Genomic DNA, 22529 nt, shown 5'->3' on the forward strand with positions numbered 1-22529 from the left:
CAACCTGTTTTTCACCTTTCAACTGTGTGACCTGGCTCCAGACTATTAATTTTTTTTTTTTTGGTGTGGGGATTGTTGTTCTTTTATTTTGTGGTTGTTTTTCTTTGCTTTTTTTTTTTTTTGGTTGTTATTGTTGCTTTTGCTGCAGTCCACTTTTAAGAGAGAGGGGAGATGCAAAATCTGTAGACATACCATAGTGATGCTTAAAAATGGATAATTTTTCTGTTTAGAGTTTACACCAAAGGTAAAAAAGAAAAAAAATATATATATATACTCTAGGTTCATCAAGTGTAGAGCTCTACCAAAAGTAAAATAAAAAGTCACACTCCCACATGTTAATGCTTTCAGGTGGATCTGACGTAACTCTTTCAGGTGGAGTTGATGAAGTGAACAGGTGGCAGAAAGGAAATATTTTAAGTGATTCGCTAAGTGCCAAGAGTTGGGGTGGGGGGTGTGTGACAGGGGTGAGCAGAGCTTTCTCAAGCTACTGAGCCTTGTTCTGTGTCTTCTGTACTACCCCAGTTGTTATTAGGAATGTAGCTATAGCCTAATTCCACCCAAGCTACACGGCCACCTGTGCTCCTCTGGCAGACAATTCCATCATGAAGCGCTGAGTCTATAAACCACAGGGCCACAGAGCCATTCTTCCCCATCTCCCGTCTTCCAGCTGCAGGCTTGATTTAAGCTGCTATTTTGAAGAAAGTACCCTTTGATCACATAAGCTTATGAAAAAAAATTATGCAGGAAGAACAAACACTCAAAGGATATACTGTGATATTTTAGATAGGCAATCAATAGGTAATAAAAAGAAAATATCCCTAAGGGGTAGTACAAACTGAGATTGGTAGACCAGAGTGGAAGAGACTATTGTCTGGAAATGGAATTGTTCCATTCAAAGGATAATCACGAAGCAAGTTTAGTGCCCAAAGAAATACAGTTCCTCCCTAGCAAGCAGAAAGCTTGTGCGCTCCGTGTGATACAGGAAGTTGTTCAGCTGGGTATTAAGGGCACATAAGTTACTTGCATCATGGCAAGAGAGACAGAAAAAGAAAAGAAATTGTAAACCTGAGTTCAAGGCCTAGAAGAGTTAAATTCACTAACCTAATTATGGTATTTATGATATATTATTATTTTCTTAGCAGCCTTATCCTTTTGGTCATTTTTGCCATGTGAAATCCTTACAAAGAGTACACTTAGGACTTCCCTGGTGGTCCAGTGGCTAAGACTCTGCACTCCCAATGCAGGGGACATGGGTTCAACCCCTGGTCAGGGAACTAGATCCCACATGCCGCAACTAAGAATTTGCATGCTACAACTAAAAATCCCACGTGCCACCACTAAGACCTGGAGCAACCAAATAAATAAATAAATAAATAAATAAATAAATAAATATTTTTTTAAAAAAGAAAGAAACAAACAAACAAAAAAAGAGTACACTTATTCCATAAGGTATTGTCAGCTGTGACAGACACAGTATTGAAACCCCTCAACTGTTAGTAATATCTGAATATCCAGAACCCCTTTGAGAATTGGGTTGTAGATGACTAATAATTTCCATATCAGTAGAATCCACTGTGTTCACCTGGCTTGCAAACAGATAAGCAAGGTGCTTCTAATTATAACTGTGTGTAATAATGGGTCATTTTGCGTACATTTTACATGAAGCCACAAACCGTTGCTTCCTTCAAAGGGATGAGGTGAGGCCTACATGTGCAGAGCGGCATGTCATTTGAATGCAACAACAGGTGTCTGAATTTTCTGGGGTGGATTAATCCCTCTAAAGTTGAATGAACAGAGCTCTTCACATCTACCACTTTCAAAGTGAACAATGGGAATCTTCCCTTCTTTATAGAATGTCCCAATACGTTAATATTTAACATTTCTCAAATAAAAGCTCCTTGGGCTTCTCCTTGGCTTCCTGCCTTTGTTTAGCTAAGCTGGCATTCCATTGGCTCAAACCAATTTACCAAATATATTTTGGCTTGAACAGAAACAATTAACAGGGTTCTGAAGGTGCCGTGGAGAACAGTCTCTGCAGTCCCTCAGAAGTGCCTGCTCTATCAAATGTTTCCCTTTCAATCCATATTAGCTAAAGAAACTGGAACCCAATTGATGTTTTTACATTGTTAAATTCTAATCAGTGCAAAAAGTAAGCAATATGCTGATTTCCTCAAGTATCATGCTTAAAGAAATAGCATGTGCCAGGAGGACATGCAGTTCCAAATCCAACTGACAAACAATATGCATTAACCAAAGGCAGCATGGAAGGAACCATACATGATATCATATAAACTGTGTAAACGAACTGAATTCATTCTTTGGGGCTGAGAATGAAGGATTGATTTCTGCTTCTAAGATGTCTCTCTAAGGCAGCACCTCACAGACAAAAATTTGAGCCTCACTGAATGCCTAGGAGTAACCTACTAGCAACTATGAACAGTTTGGCCTAGGGGGAATGTATCTGCCCCTGGAGGGGAAACACAGAGTCCAGGGGGCCTCAGGCAACATGTGATGCTGAGAAAAGGCCTCAGCGGCCAGCTGCCTGTGCCCATGCCTGGGGGAAGTGCTTTCAGAGCAAGCATCCTAAGTGTCCTCCAGCAGGAGCCAGTGGTTCTACCCATCAACTCAACGAGCATCCTGCCCCGGGTCAAGGATGGACAGGACTGCTGGTCACACCGTCCACCATCCGCACTCCCATCTTCACACCCACACTTTCGCAGTTTGCTTTTGAGGAGTCCCTCCTTCTTGGACAGATGCTAACAAGGAAACACTCTTTCTCACAGATGTGAAACTGCACATTACTGGCTGAGCTGGGAAAGACACAACTCCAAGCTAGACATCAATGGCCTAAAGTAGCAACAAAACATGAGAAAGAACCACCGCTATGTCTGGAATGAGGATGGAAAGGCACTGGATGTCGACAGATTGCAAGACTGGTGTAACTGGCGTCGGACTGCAAGGCTCCTCAGTGTGCAAATTTCTCCAGCTGTTTTGTGGCATCTCGGGTGTGAGGCCACACCTGTGGCTGGAATACTGCTCTGCCTCCGGTTTTCCTCGGAGGAGGAGGAGCAGCTGCAGCTCCTGAGCACGAGTTGGTGAGACAGAGGGAAGAGCCAGAGGTACACAGAAGGCCCGTGCTTCTAGAAGCCCACCTGCTTTGGTCGTCACTTTCAAGAGGTAGCCGTCCAGGTCGATGTGAAACTGCGGCGCGTGGCAGGGCAGCGCGATGCGCGAGCCGTTCCAGCGCACGGTCAGGTGCTGCTGGAGGCTGACGGTGCCGGCGCCCAGCACCAGGTCCACCGACTTGGTCCAGGAGAAGGAGCGGGTCCTGCGCGCATCGTTCTTCACCAGCACCTGAAAGGGCGAGGCAGGGGAGGAGCAGTCTTTTGTCAAAACGTACTGACACGTCCCCTGAAAGTTAAATGTCCGTCCGTCAAAAGTGTTGTAGTGGGGATCTCCGAATACCGTGCAAACGCCAGGCTCTGCGGATGAGTGAGAGACAAAAGCAGGTCATAAACCGAGCGAAGGATTCAAAGAGAAATCAGGGGTCCCTGCAATAAACCTGATAGGGGCACCTGCCAGGTAAAGGGAAGGCCTTAGCAGAGGTGCACTAAGGAAAATCGACTTAAAAGAAAATAAATAAAAAGTTTGGTTGTTCTAAAAGTTTGTACCAAACCTCATAGGACAGGTAATACTTCTGGTGCTTTTATACTTAAAAGTTATTTATAACACTTCTGAATTCTTAAAGCATCTCAATTTTAGAGACTTGATATGCTTCTATGGTCTTAATGTCAAAGACAGAGAAATGAAACTAGGATAATTTTATAAACAGAACTGGCCTAATTTCATAACCCATATAAACAAGAACAAAAATATAAATAAAAGGCAGCAACATAAATGACAATACACCAAAGCATTAGTATTGTTTCCATTTAACTGATTCAAGAAATTTGGAAACATGGTATTCTCAGTGTTATTCACGGTCTTAGAAAAGTATTATATTCAACACTCATGTATTTCTAAGGACAGATAAATAGAACTGCCAAACAGATACATGTTTAATATTGTTAAGAACCAAGACATGGATAAAGTTGATAGTCTCCGTGTATTTTCTAGAAATACAAGGCTCCTATATTTTCATCTGTGTATCAAAATCTAAAGTTGGATAAAGAATCAATTGTAAAACCCATCATTTAATAAGTTAAAGAAATTCCAATGAATTCATCACTTCAAAATACCACTAATTCAAATACTTATGAGACCCAAGTAAAGTTTTACACTTTAGGGCATTTCAAAGGTTTATACAGAAAACTAAATATCATTTCTTTTTTTAAAACAAAATTTGGCATTAATTTGTTTTCTATATAAAGATATTTTATCTGTTTTTAAGAAGGCATAAACAACCAGGAAATGAGAAATTCATTTAGAGAAATTAGCCCACATGATGAAAGAACTAAAATAAAAAGATTGATTTCCAGAACAGGTCAAGAGTATGAAACTATTCTATACAAATAATTGCTCTGAATACGTAACAGAAGAATTAAGCATCAATACAGAGTAAGGATGTGCCAACTGATCTAACAGGACCAACTGGATCCAAGGCAAACATTTGCTTTTCATTTCTAAAGCGTTTGGAGAGTAATGCTGTTTTATGATACATCATGTCATTTCATATGTCAGTTTCACATGACTCCATATAAATCATATGTATTGGGAATTTCGTAAATTAATTACTTGTTCTAAGTTAGCTTTCCTTGTCAACATTTAATAGAGACTCACAGAACAGATTGTTTCTGGTATGTAGGAGAGTTTCAATGAACAAATACTTCAAGGAATATAAAAAAGGCACTACTTGGGGGAGGAGGGTGGAAGAAAAGGGTGGGAGAGAAAGCTTTGAAAGTTCACCAGCAACATTTTAATTCACCCGCCATTTCGATTCCTTTCTTATCCTTTTTTATGGTGTTCTTTCCTCGTGACTCCAGTTTTACTCAGTTTGTTGCTCCACACTGTACCCCACCCTCACCTTCTTAATCCTATATCCCCCCAACTAGCGTTCCCACCTATCTAATCACCCCATACTGCATTTTCCAGTCCTTTCTCCATGTGATTACTTCAAAATTGTCCTATCACACATTGCTCTCACATTCTGACAAATGGAATCCTTCCCTGGGATGAAGATGGTGCTTTTTGGTTGACAGGGAGCAAGGCAGTTCTTTGGGACACCTCAAGTGGCATCAGGAGAATTATAGTTCAAAGTTAATGCTACCATGTGCCCCCAAAGAACTAAATGTTAACCTGACCACCAGATGCACCAAATTCAAGAAAAGGGCTTTTTTCAGAGTTTTTAATGCCACATACTCGTCAAGAAAACTCAGAACCAATCAATGCTTTTGAACTCTTGAGCTTGAAATAGATGGACCTCAGCTGGCAAAGGCCAAGGTACAAGTGAAGGAGCTGAAATTATATTCCTGAGAAATCCTCTCTCAGCTGTGAGCAGGCACAGGGCATGCCTACACCTTCTGTCCAGAGTCTGTAGGGAACAACATACAGCTTCTCCAGGTGTTCTGACCCCAACTGCATCAAAATGATAACTAACAAAAACAGTAACAGCTAACGTTTACCAAGAATTCACTACATACCCTAGCACTATTCTTCATGCCTACTGATCATGGACACATTGTAAGAAAATGGATATTTAGATTGTCTCCTAACATTAAACAAATAGCTAAGCACTTGGTAGTAAATCCATAAAATGAACTATTATCTAGTCATTGAAAAAGTCTGTAAATAATGTTCATGATTGAAGAAATGCTTATGCCATATTAAGTGAAAAATAGGAAACAAAATTCTATCTATAGGATAATCTTGACTGTGTTAAAATAAATATCCAAACCACACATACCCCAAAATTGTGAACTGAGATTGTTTCTTGGTGGTAGAACCATGAGTGATAATTTTTTCCTTTCTGCCTTATGTTTCTGTCTTCATTTTTGTTGTCCCTATGTTTTGTTTTTAAGAGTCAAATGTGGGGGGCTTCCCTGGTGGCGCAGTGGTTGTGAATCTGCCTGCCAATGCAGGGGACACGGGTTCGAGCCCTGGCCTGGGAGGATCCCACATGCTGTGGAGCGACTAGGCCCGTGAGTCACAATTGCTGAGCCTGCGCGTCTGGAGCCTGTGCTCCGCAACAAGAGAGGCTGCGATAGTGAGAGGCCCGCGCACCGCGATGAAGAGTGGCCCCCACTTGCCGCAACTAGAGAAAGCCCTTGCACAGAAACGAAGACCCAACACAGCCATAAATAAATAAATAAATAAATAAATAAATAAATAAATGAATTGCTAAATTCATTTAAAAAAAAAAAAGAGTCAAATGTGGGTACATGTAGATAAGGTCAATTATGTGACAAACCAGATCCTCAAAGAAGCAACAGAAAATATACTGCCTATAGAATGGCCCTGGGGCCCTAGGGAAATCTGAGCTTACTCATAGCTGGGTAGGAAGCTGTGAGGGACATCCAGGGAGACCAGGCAAGGGAAATCATGTGTGAGCAGGGCTGTCAGGAAAGATATTTTTCAAGAGGCCATAACTTGTGGAAGAGAAGAGTCTGGAGATCAGGATGATTTTTCTGTATAAGGGCAATATAGAAGAAGCCAACAAAATTTCATGATGAGGAAGATGCCTGAGAATTATGGGTTGCATTTGGGACATTTGTATCACAAACTAATATAATTTTGAAACCTTGGCCCTTTTTCTTGGCACCTCAAGGTCCCCACGCCAGATCCTCAAGGTCTCCATGCAGGAGCAGCGAACACATGCACGGAGAATGACGGAAAGTGAGAATATCAGGGTTAAAAAATCTGCCTCGCTGAAAAGGGAAAAAAACTATAGAAACACTTAGGGGGCAAAAATGAACACTGTATCCTCATATAATTTTTGTTCAGCAGACCCAGTGAAATGGGTCACGGTCCAAGATGTTCTGATGTCCGGTCACACTCTTCTGGAAAGCCTGGAGTGGTAGTTAGAGCTAAATAAACAGACCCTCCCATAACTATCCTTGCCTGAATATGTTTAAGTCAGAGTATGGAGAGAAAAAGCCAGTTTACAAGCAGTGGAATGTGTTTTCATAGTCTTTTAAGTCAAATTATCAGACGTCATTTTTGTTTTGGTTTGTTTTCAATAATATGTATACAATGTCTAGGCACTAGAAAAAAAAAAGAGTAGAATATTAAGAATGTTTTTTTCTCTTAGGTAATGAAATTATGTGTGACATTTATTTTCCTCTTTCTTGTTTATGTGTATATACATTATTATTTACATTTTATTATTTATAATCACTATGTATACCCTTGGAATAAGGACACTTGTTTTAAAAAATTAAAAATACTGGATTAAAACATATCTCTTTGATGTTACCTACTTTAATAAGACAGCTATGAGAATTAAGAGAGTTGGGCTGCTTCTGAAAACAAAATTCCAATGTTTTTCTCTTAACCTCATCAGGTACATTTATTTCTCCCGTGCGTATATTTACTCTAATAAGATGCCTTCCTTCCGAGAACAGTGATTATTCTCAAAACATCCGTCAGCGAAAATTAAGGGAAAATTATACAACCTTATGTCATAAAAAATAAGAGAAATTGAGAAGACTCTAACCCCCTTCCCCCAAAACGCAACAAAACAAAAACAGAAAAGCATAAGAATAAAAAAAGTATTATTCACGGTTCCACCAACAAGAAATAATCACTGTTTACCATTTTGGGGTGTGTGTGTGTGTGTGTGTGTGTGTCTGTGTCTGTGTGTCTGTGTACATTTTAACATAGCTAAGATTATCCTGTACATGAAATTTTATTTCCTCTTCACTTAACATAAGATTTCCCCAGTTACTAAAGTCACTTTGAAAACACAGAAAATGACTTTCATCCTCAGTCCATTATTCTCTGCAAAGAGAATACCACATCACCACACAGATCAGTACCTTTCCAGAGTAGTGTTCTAACCATGAGGAAGGTCTATCAAATGAAAAACATGGCTTTAAACTTTCCTCAACATAAACTGCAGTAAAACGGGCCCTGTGGGACTCGGGCGCCACTGGGTCATGCAGGGGCTCCCAGGAATCCCAGGTGGGTAAGAGCCGTGATAATGCCAAGTTTGGGTCAAGAACCAGGAAAGGCTGGGGTTAGAAACGCTGCCCTGAACACAAGCCCTTATGCTGTTTGCCTAGGCTCCTCCTGACATGATGTAAGCCTCCAATATAAACAGGCTGTGTGTGACCCAGCAGGAACTGAACTTCCCCACACAGGAGGCTCTGGCCTCTCTCAGAGGTGTCCCTGACAGCTGCTGCCCCCAGGGGACCTCAAAGCCAACAGAAGCTCCACCAAGGGGCACCTGGATTCCTTTCAGATTTTACATCCTTGGCTTCTTAAATCAAAACTTAATCTGACTTTACTGTGTGAATGTGGGGTTAGGTCATAGCGGGTTTCTTTGAGACAGACTTACAAATCTACAAATAAAAAGCTGATTTTTTTAAAAAGTTGAGTAGGAACCTGAAACTAACATTAAAAAAAAAAAAGGTTTGGTAGGGATACTGTTAAGACTGTAAATTTCTTTTCACATCATTTCCATAACCTCATATCCTCACCAACTTCAAACAGAAGAGAACAGGGAGCATCCTTACCTTCGAGATCTAATTTGAACTAAATTTAAACCTAAAGCCGAGGCTGACGTCCTATTACGGCCTCCCCAGCTGAGCCCAGGGCTTCCCCACCTCTCATCTTGGTTGGTGCAGTGGCCTGTGCCTGCCCCACACCTCAGTGCACAGCACTGGACTTCATCAGCTCCTGGCTCACGTGCCAACCTTCCCCACGCCTCAGCCAAAGTCACTTCTCTTTCCTGTAAGTCCCCAAAGCACAACTGACCACACAGCTCATCTTTTCTGGGACTTTTCTTAAATTCAAATACTCTATCTTATAGTCACACTATGTTTTTCAGTTTGAAGGTTAAAAGGTTAAAGGTTAAAAATATGGTCGTCAAACCCACAGAACGCTTACGATAAATCACTTTCCACCCAACTACAGCTTTTAGTTGTAATGTATCTTTAACTCCTAAAACAGGCCTTCAACTCCTTACACGTAAATTTTGTGTATACTTCTCAGTGCGTGGCATGCTGGCTTGTATATTGGAGGATCTACATTCATATATATGATAAATGGATTCATCTGTGCATTACTCATAGCAATGCCTGGTATAATACATATTAGGTATCAAATATTTGTTAAATGAATGGGTTAATTAATTAAAGAATAAATTTCAGTGGAAAAAAATAAACTGCCCACACTGAACTCACTAAAATAGTTAAGTGTAATAAATGGTGTACAGCAGGTAATTCAACAGAATTTTGCTTAATCAAGTAATTAATCAAGTAATTAACTGAATAATTAACTAATGCTCTCAGGACAAGGAATTAAGGCTGCAGATGAAATTAAGGTTGCTAACCAGCTGACCCTGGGTATTTATCTCCAGGCAGGATAAATGTTATCACAAGTGTCCTTATAAATGAAGGAAGAAGGCAGGAAAGTGAGTGTCACACAGTGATGCAGCATGAGAAGGACTCAACTTGCCATTGCTGGCTTTGAAGATGAAAGAAGGCTTCAAATCAAGAAAAATGGGCAGCCTCTAGAAGCTGGACAAGGCATGAAAACGGATTCTCCCCTAGAACCTCGAGAAGGAATGCAGCCCTGCCAATACTTTGATTTTGACCCATTCAGATCCATTTCAGACTTCTGACCTCCAGAACTTGTTAAGGTAATAAATATGTATTGTTTTTAAGACACTAAGTTTGTAATAATTTGTTACAGCAGCAATAGGAAACTAATAAATCGAGCAAAAGTCAAGGCAACTTGGTCTGGAGTGACTAGGTTACACCAGGTACCATGCCAGATGCTTTCCATATTTTCACTATCTCCTTTAATCCTCACTACTTCTCTACACATGGTATATACTATTACCCTAATTTCTTAGCAGTGAGTCTGGAGAGGTTTCCTTGTTGCCCATGGTCACCCAGCCAATAGCAGTAAAGACAGAGTCCAACCCAATCTCTGTGGCTTTGAAGCCAGTGCCTCCCACACCATGACTTGATGTTTCCATTTACACCCTATACCACAGCATCCTACGCAGTCATTGTTGTTAACAAACTGGGATTAGAGAGCTTTTGGGGAATCTGAAGAAATGTATAGACACTCTTCCTTCCAAGTGCACATGAGTATATCCACTCAAATGTAGAGGCTCACAGACACCTTTTCCTAAGACTGATCAATGACCTCCTAAGAGTTCATGAACTTCAGTTTAACGACACCTATCTAGAAGTTAATTAAAAACTATATTACACAGTTCTCTCATTTAATGTGTTTACATTTCATCTCCCCAACCACATTACAAGTTCCTAAACTCAGGGTCTGTATCAGCTTTTTATCCATGTCCTCCAGGGCACCTTCCAGAATGCTGGAAATTCATTGGGTGTTAATACAAACTTGTTATAGAAGATGCATTTTTGCCACTCTATCATCCAAGCTCTGACCTTAAAATGTCTGCTCTCTTTAAACTAGAAATTGCTATCTATCAGTAAAGAGAACTTCTTACCTGAGTGAAAAGATGGGTTTCACATCTCTAAATTAACCTATCTTCCAGCTTTAAAGCCACCTTAGAGCTTTGTGAACATTAAGTAAGCTGCTTAGAAGACAGTCCTGGGTTTGAATCCCAGTCTTGCTACCCAATGACTACAAAATCATGCGCACACTACCTATATAACCTCAGTCTGTTCACCTGTAACATGGGTTGAAGAACAACTACTTTGCAGGGTGGTTATAAAGACAAAGATAGCATTGCAAAAGTGCCAAAAGCATAATAGATGCTTAGAGAGTAGTCATTATTAGTTGTATTATTATAAATGCTATGCAAATCTAGCAAGTAGATACCCACTGCCGGCTGAAAGAGGGCTGGATAAGACTGTAACATACTTATAAAATGTAAATGTGTTGAAAAGACAATGTGAGTTTAGCTCGTTTATAAAAGACATACAAATGTAGATTTGGGGGTAGAATGGAGTAAGCCACTAGACCAAAAGAAGAATGTTAACAAAGTCGTGGACATGGGAAAGAAGGCAGCTTGCACAAGAATAGCAGGAGACTGATCTGCCCAGAGTGGGTAGTTGCTTCAGGAGATGTAAGAATAGCACAAGAATAGCAGGAGACTGATCTGCCCAGAGTGGGTAGTTGCTTCAGGAGATGTAAGACATCCAAGCCGTCTAAATAAATTGGCTTGAGATTTATTGCCAGCCTGAGAAGTTTAAATGTATTCCAGATAACCAACGTTTCTTAACATGTTTCCTATGAAACATCAATCCTGCCTGTTACTCTGCCAAAATAAGTAGAAATAAAAAAACCTCTGCAGCCCAAATTAGCTTTGGAGGGACTCTACACTCCATCATCCTCCTGCAAGTGTACCCTGCACATTGGCATAGAAAGGGCTCTGCAAATTCTGCAGTGAGGAAACAAATTTCAGTTTACTTGACCCAGCATTTCCCTAATGTGGTTAATAATAGAACCTTGTTTTGAAAATATTACTCATTACTATCCCTCAGCACTAGAGTTTTATAAAACAAACTTTGGGAAATTCTGAGAGAGACCAGTGAAGGAAGCCGGTATTGGTTTCGTGAAAGCCAAGTTTGGGTTCCGACAGTGGTATGCAGAAGGGGCTGACGGAGAAAAGACAGAGTTTAGCTGCAGGCAATAGGATGAGGCTCTGGCTGCCGTGGGAATGGGAAAGAAACTATTTATTAGAAAAAAAACGCAAAGAGACAATCAACCAGACCTGACGACTGATTATCAACAAGGGAGAGAAATGCCCAAAGTATGAGAAATAACTGACTCAAAACCTGTGCAGCTGGGATAAAGGGGGTGCCAAAATTCAGTCAACAGATAGGGGTTGGAAACAGCCATTAATCTCTCCATCCAACTCCCAACCCAGATAATTTACAGAGTCAAAGGTAGCAACTGTTAATCAACTTCAAATACAGTCCTTTGTGAAAGAAGAATGTACTCTCCAAAAAAATTAGAAGCTGAGACCTACCATATTCGTATCTTGTCAAGAAGTCCTATGTTAAGGACCTGGAAGTTTGGCCAAATGTGAAACCAAAATGAGAGAGTAACTGCAGATGCAGGCAGGGCTGTGAGCTCACAGGATGAAAAGGTGTAAAGTAAAAGCAGAACAGACGTGTGTACTAAGGAGAGATATGAAAGGGCAGAGCAGAGGAGAGGAGCAATGGTTGGGGGTGGAGAGCATTAACCAAGAAGGGGACTGCAATAAGGAAAAGGATGATACTACTCATAAATATGAATTTCACATCAAAGGGAACCACCGAGTGCAGCTAATGAGTCATATCTCCAAACTCCCAAGGAAGGTCAGAATTCAAGTATTGTAATCCGAAAAGCTGAAGAGGTTAAGTGACCTCAAAAACATAGATAAGGTTTTAAAAGGTGAGCAAGTACAACTGCTTTCAAAGAGAAGCCCTTAATCATGTACAGAAGAAAGAAGTTGGCAAACTTCATATATATTTGGCGGTAAACCTCTGAAATGAATAAAAATGTAGTCAACAAAGAACATATAATAGTGCTTAAAGTTTGGGCTTTGGAGTCACATGGACCAGGCTATTGGCTGGCCTCAACTTATTTAATTTCTCAGACCCTCAGATCTCTCATTTGTAAAATGGGTATAACAATAGCTTCCACTGCATGGATCATTGTGAGGATTAAGTGACAGAACGCATGGAGAGCATTTATCACAATGCCTGACACAGGTTTACATTCAATAAATCGCGGCTGGTAATAGGAGCAATTGTAGTGGCAGCAGAGTAGCAATTTTTTGTTGTTCTTATTTTATTCAGAGGAGATGTGACCTCCAGAGAGGTATAAATCTGCCTCAGCTTTGCATACAGTAATGTGTAATTTATTATACAGTTTTTCCCACAAAGTATACTTCTCAGAGTTTGGGATTTGTATTCTTTGTTTTGTTACTTAGGGGTATTTTAGGTGCACCACTGCTAAGAGGTTTTGGTCACAAGTTTCTTTAAAAACTGGGTATTTGCATCTTCCTTGAGATTCAAGATGACAGCCTTGGCTAAATGTGTCAGATGTCTAATAATGAATTTATACATATCTTTATGTATAAAATATATTCTTTCAAAATTAGGCAAGAGAGTAACTTTTAACTGAATGATTTAATAATGGTATATCTATATTAAGAATACTTTCCCAAGCAAAAATCCAGGGAGGCCATATGATATTACAGAATGAATACTGGAGAAGGAGGTAAAAAAAATGCAGGTTTTCATCGTAGCTCTTCAAGTTAATACTACTGTGAGCCTCAGTTTCCTCACCTAAGAAGTAGGAAGGTTGACCTCATAGTTAAGGTCCATTCATTTATACAATTCCATGGTGCTAAAATGATGATGAGCTTGACTGGCAGAGCAATTCTGCTCTTTCTTACTCCCGATGGAATTTATACACAGTGATTTCAAACTTAAAACTATATGTATTTTATCATTGTAAGTAAGAAATTTGGGGAGATCTTCACTTACTGATGGAAATACCTCTACCCTGAGTTGCCAGAAGGAAAAAAAATACCTGGAAAAATGAGCGGACATGGAAAAACCACGCCAGTTTGATTTGTCAGTGAGCACAGAGCACACCAACTGTTCTGGACCTGAGCAGAAAGGTGGAGGTGTCGCCAGGTAGATGAAAGCGTGGGCACTTGAGTCTACCTTTCTCCCTGGGTGGCGTGGAGGGAAACACTCTCAAATTGGAAACTCTTCCTAAAATCCTTCTCCAATCTCTAATCCCCACCAGTTGTAAAGCCCTTCGGACCTTCTCTTCCCTTCCTAACTGCACCTGGTTGTCAAACCGAACAAAATGACTAAGAAGTCAATGGTAGAAACTCCAGCCCAGGCCCTGGGGCCAGACTTCATTGGAGGAATTTGGGCTCCACTACCTACCTTGGGCATCGTTCTTAACCTCTAAGCCTCAGTTCCCTCAGCTGTAAAATGGAGCTAGTAACATTACTTGACCATAAAATGGATGTGAGGATCAAATAAGATAGCCCTGGACAGTGTTCGGGCTGTTTATTAATATAAATAAATATTAGCTGCTGCTGCTATTACAATTACTGCCATTATTGTTCCATGATGATGATTGTTAACTAAACAGTCAGAACTTACCAAGATACTAACACCCTGTAGAAACTGACAATAGGTGGTGGATAATAACCTCTAATAACCTCAGGCTCCTCCAGCTTTGCATCAATTTACAGCCAGAACATTGAAGGTAACAGTATCCCTTAGAACAGAGCAGCATATAAAATGGAAAACAAACTGATTTCCTCACACCCTTCCAATGTCGCTTCTGCCTGCGTGGGGTTTCCCAGCCGCCACAGGCGGTACAGTTGGGTTTTATTTGCCACCCGTCTGCTGGTTGGGCCTTGGGAGCTGTGACAAACCCACCTCCAGATGCTGGAGGCCAACTTCAGTGGCCACTTAGCTTAACACCTCCTCCTCCTCGGCAGGGCTAAAGTCAACACCACAAATTCTTATTCTACAAGCATCTTGAGCTCCGGTTTCAAATTTCCTTGCTTTCCTGAGTTAAAGATAGACTCTTGGCATTAAGGGACCTGGAATTGCTTACAGCCTCGGAGGCTCAAACACAGAATTACTAATTTGTGGAACCTCTGTCAGTGGAGATTTCTCATAAAATGGGCCCTGAGGTCACTGCTTCATTAAGTTGTTGCATTCCCCTTCCTACAACCACTCTTTAATTGGAGATCGCTGTAGGGATGCTCAGGGACTTAAAAAAGGCGTGCTAAGACCAGGCAGGGCAATTCCACCGTGCCCGTGGTAGGTGCACACAGCAGGCAGGGCCCCTTTCGGACAGCAGGCACCCCAGTGCTGCGCACAGCTGGAAATCTAACCCTTGGGGGTTTTAAAAAGTCACCTGGCAACTGTGAGCCTCCTCGTACCCTGAGTTGCTGAAATCTGATATTTCCTGTTACTTGTGGGACATGTAGTTGAGGTTATTTCAATTAAATGCACATCTGTGCTCAGAATACCCTACCCTCCTCTGTGTTATGTAGTCGTGAACTTTGTTTTGGGGTTGGGATTCTGATGGTAAGGACTGATGTAGCTACAGGCACAGCTTAATCAATCTGTAAGACCGGAGATGGGGTATCCATGTCTGGACTGCCTTTGGTTGCCTCTGGTCTTGTAGATGGTTAAGAGACTAAATTCTTTCTTAAAGTCAGTCTCTCTTTCCCTCCCTCTCTCTCTCTCCACACACACACATACACACACCCCAACACACACACACACCTCCCTCTTTTATCAGGGAAAACTTTGCCACTAAGTACTATTTCCATGTCTGAAAACAGACATTCGGCCAGCAAAGAATTTATCTGATTCAGGTCTCTGTTGGGTGGCTAGGTCAAGATTCCACCTACTGTTTGCCAACACACAGTAAGATAACATTTCACACAAACCAAGTGCTATACATACAACAGACAGTGGCCTTCTTGGCCCCCAACTCATGATCCCATCACGCTCAGCTCAGGGAAAGCAGGACTCGCTTTAGGCTATAGCTCATATTTTGGCAGGAAACAGCATTTGCACCAAAGCTTTATAAAGTTTGTTTAGCTCACTTCAAATATTTTACTTTAAATAAATCATCTAAACAAAATTTAATTCTTTTCAGTTGGAAAGAGAGAATGTCCCATGTTATTAAAAGACAGTAATCCTTTTCATACTTCCTTCAGGTCTGATTTTAAAAGGACTTTTTTTTTGATAGAATCATCATTGGCCTTTCAGACCAACCCAAAGACCACTGTACTATAAGGAATATAACAATGTTGTGCCTCAATTATTGCTTATTACCTACAAAATTATAAATTACTGTTATCACTGACTTGCAAAGAGAAGACTAAAAATGTTCTACACGTTTACTTCGAGGTTTCTCTTCACTATTCCTTTCAGAGGTCTGAGAGAGCCCCAAACACTACCAAGACAGATTAAGCCAGTCAATAAAGCAGGAATTCTGTGGGATTTTAGAAACAGACAATGCAATGTCACTGTTGGAAACAATGCAACACTCATTTCACTGCAGATAACCAAAGTAAGTTTTAGATTTGAAGCTATGTAATCAGTCCATTTTATCTGTGTATGTACGTATATATATCTATCTAAGTATTTATTCCTGTCTCCTTCCAAAAGAGGACTGGAAGTAGTTTACACACATACATGCTAAATAATCCAAAACACATAAAGGTAGTAGACATATAAGACGAAGTCAGGAAAAAGTTTATTACTCAAGAACCACATGCTGTTAGAGATGGGGTACAAATTTATTTCTAGCTTCCTAGCAACTAAAGCAAAGATGGTTTAGTTGACTTGAATCAATCGAGATATAATATGCCTTTACAATTTTTTTCTAGGGCTAGGCAATGAAAATATAGAAATACATTCAATTAAATCCAGAGGCTTCTGCTCTGTTTTGTTTGTTTTTTTTTTTTTTTTGCCACACCATGCAGCATGTGGGATCTTAGTTCCCCAACCAGGGATCAAACTCATGCCCCCTACAGTGAAAGCAAGGAGTTTTAACCACTGGACCACCAGGGAAGTTCCCCCACCCTGTCACTTTTTACATCAGCAAAGGTCAGCCTCACTTTACCCTCCTGCTTCATCTAATCACTGTGTTAAGAGTCAAGTTACTGTTACTAGTACCACAGGTGATTACTTCTGGATTCACCTACACTGTTACCCCTGTTTGGAGAACCAATGCTTCTCACCCAAGGGTGATGTTGCTCCCCAGGGGACATCTGGAAATGTCGGGAGATATTGCTGGGAGGCTACTGGCATCTAGTGGGTAGAGGCCAGAGATGCTGCTAAACATCACACAATGCACAGGACGGCCGCCACCACCAAGAGTTATCTGGCCAAACTATCAGCAATCCTGAGGCTGAAAACTCTGCAGTAACTAATGGGGTATATATGTGCATGTGTGATCTTGTTTGAATGAGACAGAAATTGGTCATTTTTCTGGTTTTAGAACACACTAGCCTTAGTTTGGACTTCACCCTTCGTTTGTCTGCTCTAGGAACCCATATACCAGAAGAACTTTCATAATTGACGGAGGAGGAAAAAACGAGCTCTAAGGTTTGTTCTGGATCTTGGGTATAATGACAAAGGAATTTCAAAATAGGAGGTCTTTTGGCCACAGCTAAAGGACATTGGAATAAGTCTACCTGAATGTGCTATGAAAATCTGGGCATTGCTTAAAAAAACTGAAAGTCATCCCATCTCATAACTCGATCTGAATAAATAAACCTCTACAAATAGAATGTGTTTTACAGCATTGATGGAAGAACTGCTGGAGAGCAAGAGAGAGTAAACAGATGGAAAGAACACCAAAGGAAACTGAGACATCACCATCTGATGATATCATCTCGATCTGGACCAAGAACCACATGCCTGGGCTCTTCCCACACTGACCTGCTGGACGCAGGCGCACAGAGTCAGTGATCTCCCTCGTGCCCCTCCGCTGGGTGGCTTCTCCCTTGCCAACTTGCCTCTCTCAGTGACAGAAGTCACAGGCTCATTCACATGTACAACATTTATATTTACAATACAATGTACAACACATGTACAATAAGTACTTAATATGACCAGTTACAAACTTGGTTTAGTTTTGTCATGCCCATCCTTCTATTCTTCTTTTCTTTCCTTTTTGTTTTCTAATAAGCCACCAGTATTCTATATCTGGAAAGTCTAGCCCATAGTGGATAAACTAATAATGAAATGTAGCTTTCCTCTCAATGATCTGAATAATCATCCTTCTTGATTCTTGCAACATAAAGTCAGGTAATTCAAGATTTAGGCTGTTTCTGTACAAGACTGGCCGTATGTTTTTATTAAGCTGATAAGCAGTGTTCCTGCCTGACAGCAGTGAGATGGGCAGATGTAACCTATCTGTGTTCATGCAAATCGAAAGGGTCAGCTAGAAAATCTGAGGAGTTCATTAGACGTCTGTCTCTGCTTCAACTAGGAGGTACTTTCTAGGGAAATGCAAACATCTTCATCGACATGGATACAGAGGAAAACTTCATCAATTTAGACTCGACCCTGCTCATCCAAAAAGGAATGAAGCTGGAAGCGGCCTCCAAACCATCCCTAAACAAAATTTCCTCAGAGAGTCTCTGGGAAGATGATTAAATGCAATAGTTTATACACATGTTTTAAAATCAACTGGTGTGTTAATCATAGCTAATTCTTCTTTCTGCATAATTCCCAGGCTCTACTAAGTCATACTTGGTTGGCCTCCTTTGAGTTATTTTATGTACTTCCTTACCTTTAAAGAAAAATTCTTTTATTAAATCTATAATTTAATTTTCATTAATTCAGCCAGCACTTTCATCCAGTGTACAGTGTATAATTGTCTAATATCTCTCAGTCTCAAAAAATAGTGAGATATAGATATGTATGTGTATATATATAGTAATATATGTATATATAGTAATATATGCAACGAACTTATGCATCCATTGCCTAAATGGGAACACTTGTTCCCATGTGAAAGCTGCTTTTCAACTGTCATCAAAGCCCACTTCTCTAAGCCTGAATGGCTCAAAAATACCTTCTAATAGACTCCATGGCTTGGTTAATCCTGCTTATCATACTAATTTGACAGTGACATTATGAATATTCCTCCTTTAACGAAACACTTCAGAAAGCTATCTCGAAAGCATATGAATGTGAGGGGACTAAAACAGTGGTTTGCTAATAGATCTGGGCATGTGTGCATGTGGGGAATGACATTAAATCTGTTGCTATGCTCTCTGTGTGGTGGGTAGTACAGTCCCAGATGGCTTTCGGAATAAGCCATGTTAGAGAGAACCTTCAAGAGCTCAGTTAAAAATAACAGGATGGCCAAACCATTGCCTACCTAATGAACTCTTGTTTTCTCTCTACCAGCAGCGACATGGGATGTGCCCAAGTGAAAGGGCAAAACGGTGGGGGTGAGGGAGGAAGGAGGGCAGCTGTTTGGCTTCATAATGATAGAAGGAGAATCTCTCCTAGATTATATATAATGTTTGGTTTTACTGGATATCATTATCTTAGCCGCTATGACTGCAAATGCTATTAGCAGTTAAAAGGCACATGAAGTTATCTGGTCCTTCCTAAAACCTCATCAGACCGTTTGTCTTCTAAATTTCTCAGAGCAACAAATTCCAACGGAAACATCTACATTTGTCTCGATTGTGCTTCTGTTTGAGGATTACCATTGACTTAAATTGTCTGTAGAAAGGTGAGATGATCCCATCCTAGACCTACAGAACTAAAATAGGCTGAAAACTTACACCACCGTTTTTCTTGTTGTACTATAAAATGCAAAATAAATATTAATAGCATATTTTTAACAAACTTACTTTCAGTGCAAATAGGACAGCATCCTTTCCTGTTGAGAATTTTACCCTAATCAAGAGAAAAACAAATAAGATTTCAGTGTTAAGAAACAGGGTCTGCTGAGGACAAAACTCTTTTTTAAATCTAATACCAGACAAACCAATGAAATCAGTCCCAGCTGTATTTGAACTCAATGCCCAGATGGTGATGATGGTGGTAAAAATGAAGTTTCAAGTATCAGGTTCTATGGCCAGGCAGACTCATTCAGAAAGCTTTCCTGTTTTTATCCTCCGAGAAATACAATATCTAAAGGCCTCATTGGTGTGATTTTTCTCACATGGAGCGAAGATGGAGACAGTCTGGATTCCACCTTTTCACTGATACCCAAATCTAGCCCTCTAGAGACCAAGTGCACACACATAGAAATGGGAATTGGCTGTCAAGCTATCAATCCATGCAAGGCCTTCGTTCTGTCTTTGCTTATTGGAAGGGCCCAAAAATAAACAGTAACCCAAGCTTGGGCCTATGCATATGAACAATATCTGTGCTACAGATCAAATTCAGTCTGATTTCTTCTTTCAGAAAGCAGTATGCTATCCCTGTTAAGTCACTATTATGTAGTCAAAGCCAATGAGGCTGAGGGTTTTGAAATCCTGAGTAATTTTCCATTACCTTTCTGGAAATACAGTGTAATCTCCTCTACTGCATTTCTTTCAATTTTTAGCTGATGCTTGACATTTAAAGGAAGAAGCATATTCTCAGAACCCTTATCAGAGAATGGCTCTTTCTTATCTCTGACTCAATGGAATCACAGGGAAAAAGAAGTGTGGAAGAAGATTAACATTTAGGAAGCACATGCTATGAAACAAACATCCTACTAGATATTTCCCCTAGGTTACCTAACATCAGGTTAATTGTAAGGATTTTATAAGTTAATATTAAGAACATATTAGGGTTTAATTATATTATGTTATTATAATCTGTGTTATTAAGATGCACAAGAATTTTATGAGCTGAGCATTTTCCTTCTTATAGATGAAGAAATTGATGTCATGCAACACAAAGGTAGTAGAACCCAAAATCAAACCTAATTTTGTGTGACCTTATAGGCCACCTGCTTTCCACTCCAGATTTTTAAGATGAGAGCGGTCTCACCTTAATCTTTAAGAGAACTTAACATTTATTGGGTATCTGCTATACAGTAGAAAGAATGTTATACGTTCTTCTTACTTTATCTCATTTATGCTTCACAACAACCCTCTAAATATAGATGCCCCTTTCCCGTCTTTATAGGAAACTAAGGAAACAGACCACAGAGAGGTGACCCAAGACTTGTGTCAAGGCCACACACTGGTTTACTACCTGTCAATTGCATCAGGAATAGATTTAGGTACTTAAAAAATATATACTAACCAAAAAAAAACCAAGACGCTAGTTGATTATTGAAGAATTAGAACCATGTCTGATTCATTTTTGCATCAGCTAAGCCTTAAAAGGTACATTAAAGGCTATGACAAGTTTGAATGAGACTTAAAACTGGCAGCCCTCCCATGGCTGGGGCACCATGACAATTTTATGGCCAAGAGCTCTCTTATCTGTTTCTATTTGGCACAGAGGTCTCCTTCGGCTTCTCGTGACTGAAAACAGTTGAGGACAAAGCCAAAGGAGGTTGGCTCAGGCTGATGGAATGACACCCCCGGAGGGTGGCATCAGGTACTCTAGCCGAACGGAGCAGAGCTGTATAAGCCAAGTCCTCAACAAAGGGTGACTACGATTCCCTACATCTGCACCTCGACAGAAACAGCCAGCTCCCTCCTTCAGGAAGTGAGAATGGGGCTGGTCATATCACTAAATCAGGCAGGGAATAAATCAAGTGCAAGCTATGAAGTCTGCGCTCCTGAGTTACGTGTAACTCGCTGTGGAACTCTGGACCCGCTGTGACCTCATCAGTAAGAAGGGTCTAGTAACAGCACCCACCTCAGAGGGGTGGTCTCAGCAACAAACAAGATTGGTCCTGTGACTACAGAGGAAGTTTCAGTACATATTAACACTGATGAACTGACAGTGTCATAACGACCCTGTCCCCAGTGGAACCCTCAGTCCCTCTCAAAAAAGGCACTCCTTTGCCCCTGGGGTACTGTCAGGGAGTGAATCCAACCACAAAATTCTTTTTCAACAAGCCACGCATACTTCTGGAAAAAGAGATGTGTAGTAGCCAGGAAGTATAGAGCAGGAATACAGTCTGCTTCTCCAGAAAATTTTTTTTTTTAATTTCCCCAGGCAATGCAGGGGAGGGGAAGTAAGTGTTTAACAGGATTTCCATGGTAGAGCTAAGTTATCTTCCAAAGTGCTTGTGCTGGCCCCTGAGGAGGGAAAGTATGAACCAGAGGAATGGTTGGGAAAATGCCTAGAAACAGAAAGGTAGGCCCTGAGGCAGGAGCCGGGCACTGACTGATGGGCTCTGACAAGACCAGGAGGGATGGGGCGGGAACAGGCCCGCACCTGGAGGGACGGATGCTCCTGGCCCAAATATGGTCCACAAAGAAGAGACACTAATGAGATGCTGGTGACAGAAAGAGCGTTGACCTCCCCATGGCAAGAGGACAATGAAAACTAACACGCCTGCAGCACAGCCCTCTGTTTTTGTCTTGTAGAATAAGGAAGCCCATTATTACTAACATGTGCTGCCAGAGTTCATTAGCAGCAAGGGTTCCCTGAGGACGGGCAGAGATGATGTGATCCCATTTTTCCCAATGAATATTTATAAGCAGACCATGCTCAAGTCTCCTTATTATATCTCCTGTTTTTTTGGTGTGTTTTTTTTCTTTTATAGGAGGTTTTCAGTTTTATGTCTGAGGCTTTTTAAAGCAAGACTAATTAGGGTTTTTTTTTTCTTTTTTTTCTGCCCCTTTTATTCAGTTGTGCAATAGCAACAGCTGTTGTTTTTTTGTGCCTCATTTGTCCCTCAAGTAAAAACAGCAACTTTTTGTTTATAATAATAACAGATGTGAATAAAATTAAAAGCCGTCTCTAACAGAG

General features: G+C 40.6%; 1 protein-coding gene across 4 annotated transcripts in view; it reads right to left on the reverse strand.

The window, feature by feature from the left end:
- Nucleotides 1–22529, reverse strand: part of BMPER (BMP binding endothelial regulator) — a 378272-nt gene that overhangs the window by 82637 nt on the left and 273106 nt on the right. For all 4 annotated transcript variants that reach the window (XM_057550081.1, XM_007175215.2, XM_057550080.1 and 1 more), the window contains 2 exons: nt 19514–19559; nt 3153–3482 (listed from right to left, as the gene is read on the reverse strand). In XM_057550081.1, the coding sequence (XP_057406064.1) occupies nt 3153–3482; nt 19514–19559 (376 nt within the window). The remainder of the gene's footprint in view (nt 1–3152; nt 3483–19513; nt 19560–22529) is intronic.

This window comes from Balaenoptera acutorostrata, chromosome 7, assembly GCF_949987535.1.
Source record: "Balaenoptera acutorostrata chromosome 7, mBalAcu1.1, whole genome shotgun sequence".
Lineage (NCBI taxonomy): Eukaryota > Metazoa > Chordata > Mammalia > Artiodactyla > Balaenopteridae > Balaenoptera > Balaenoptera acutorostrata.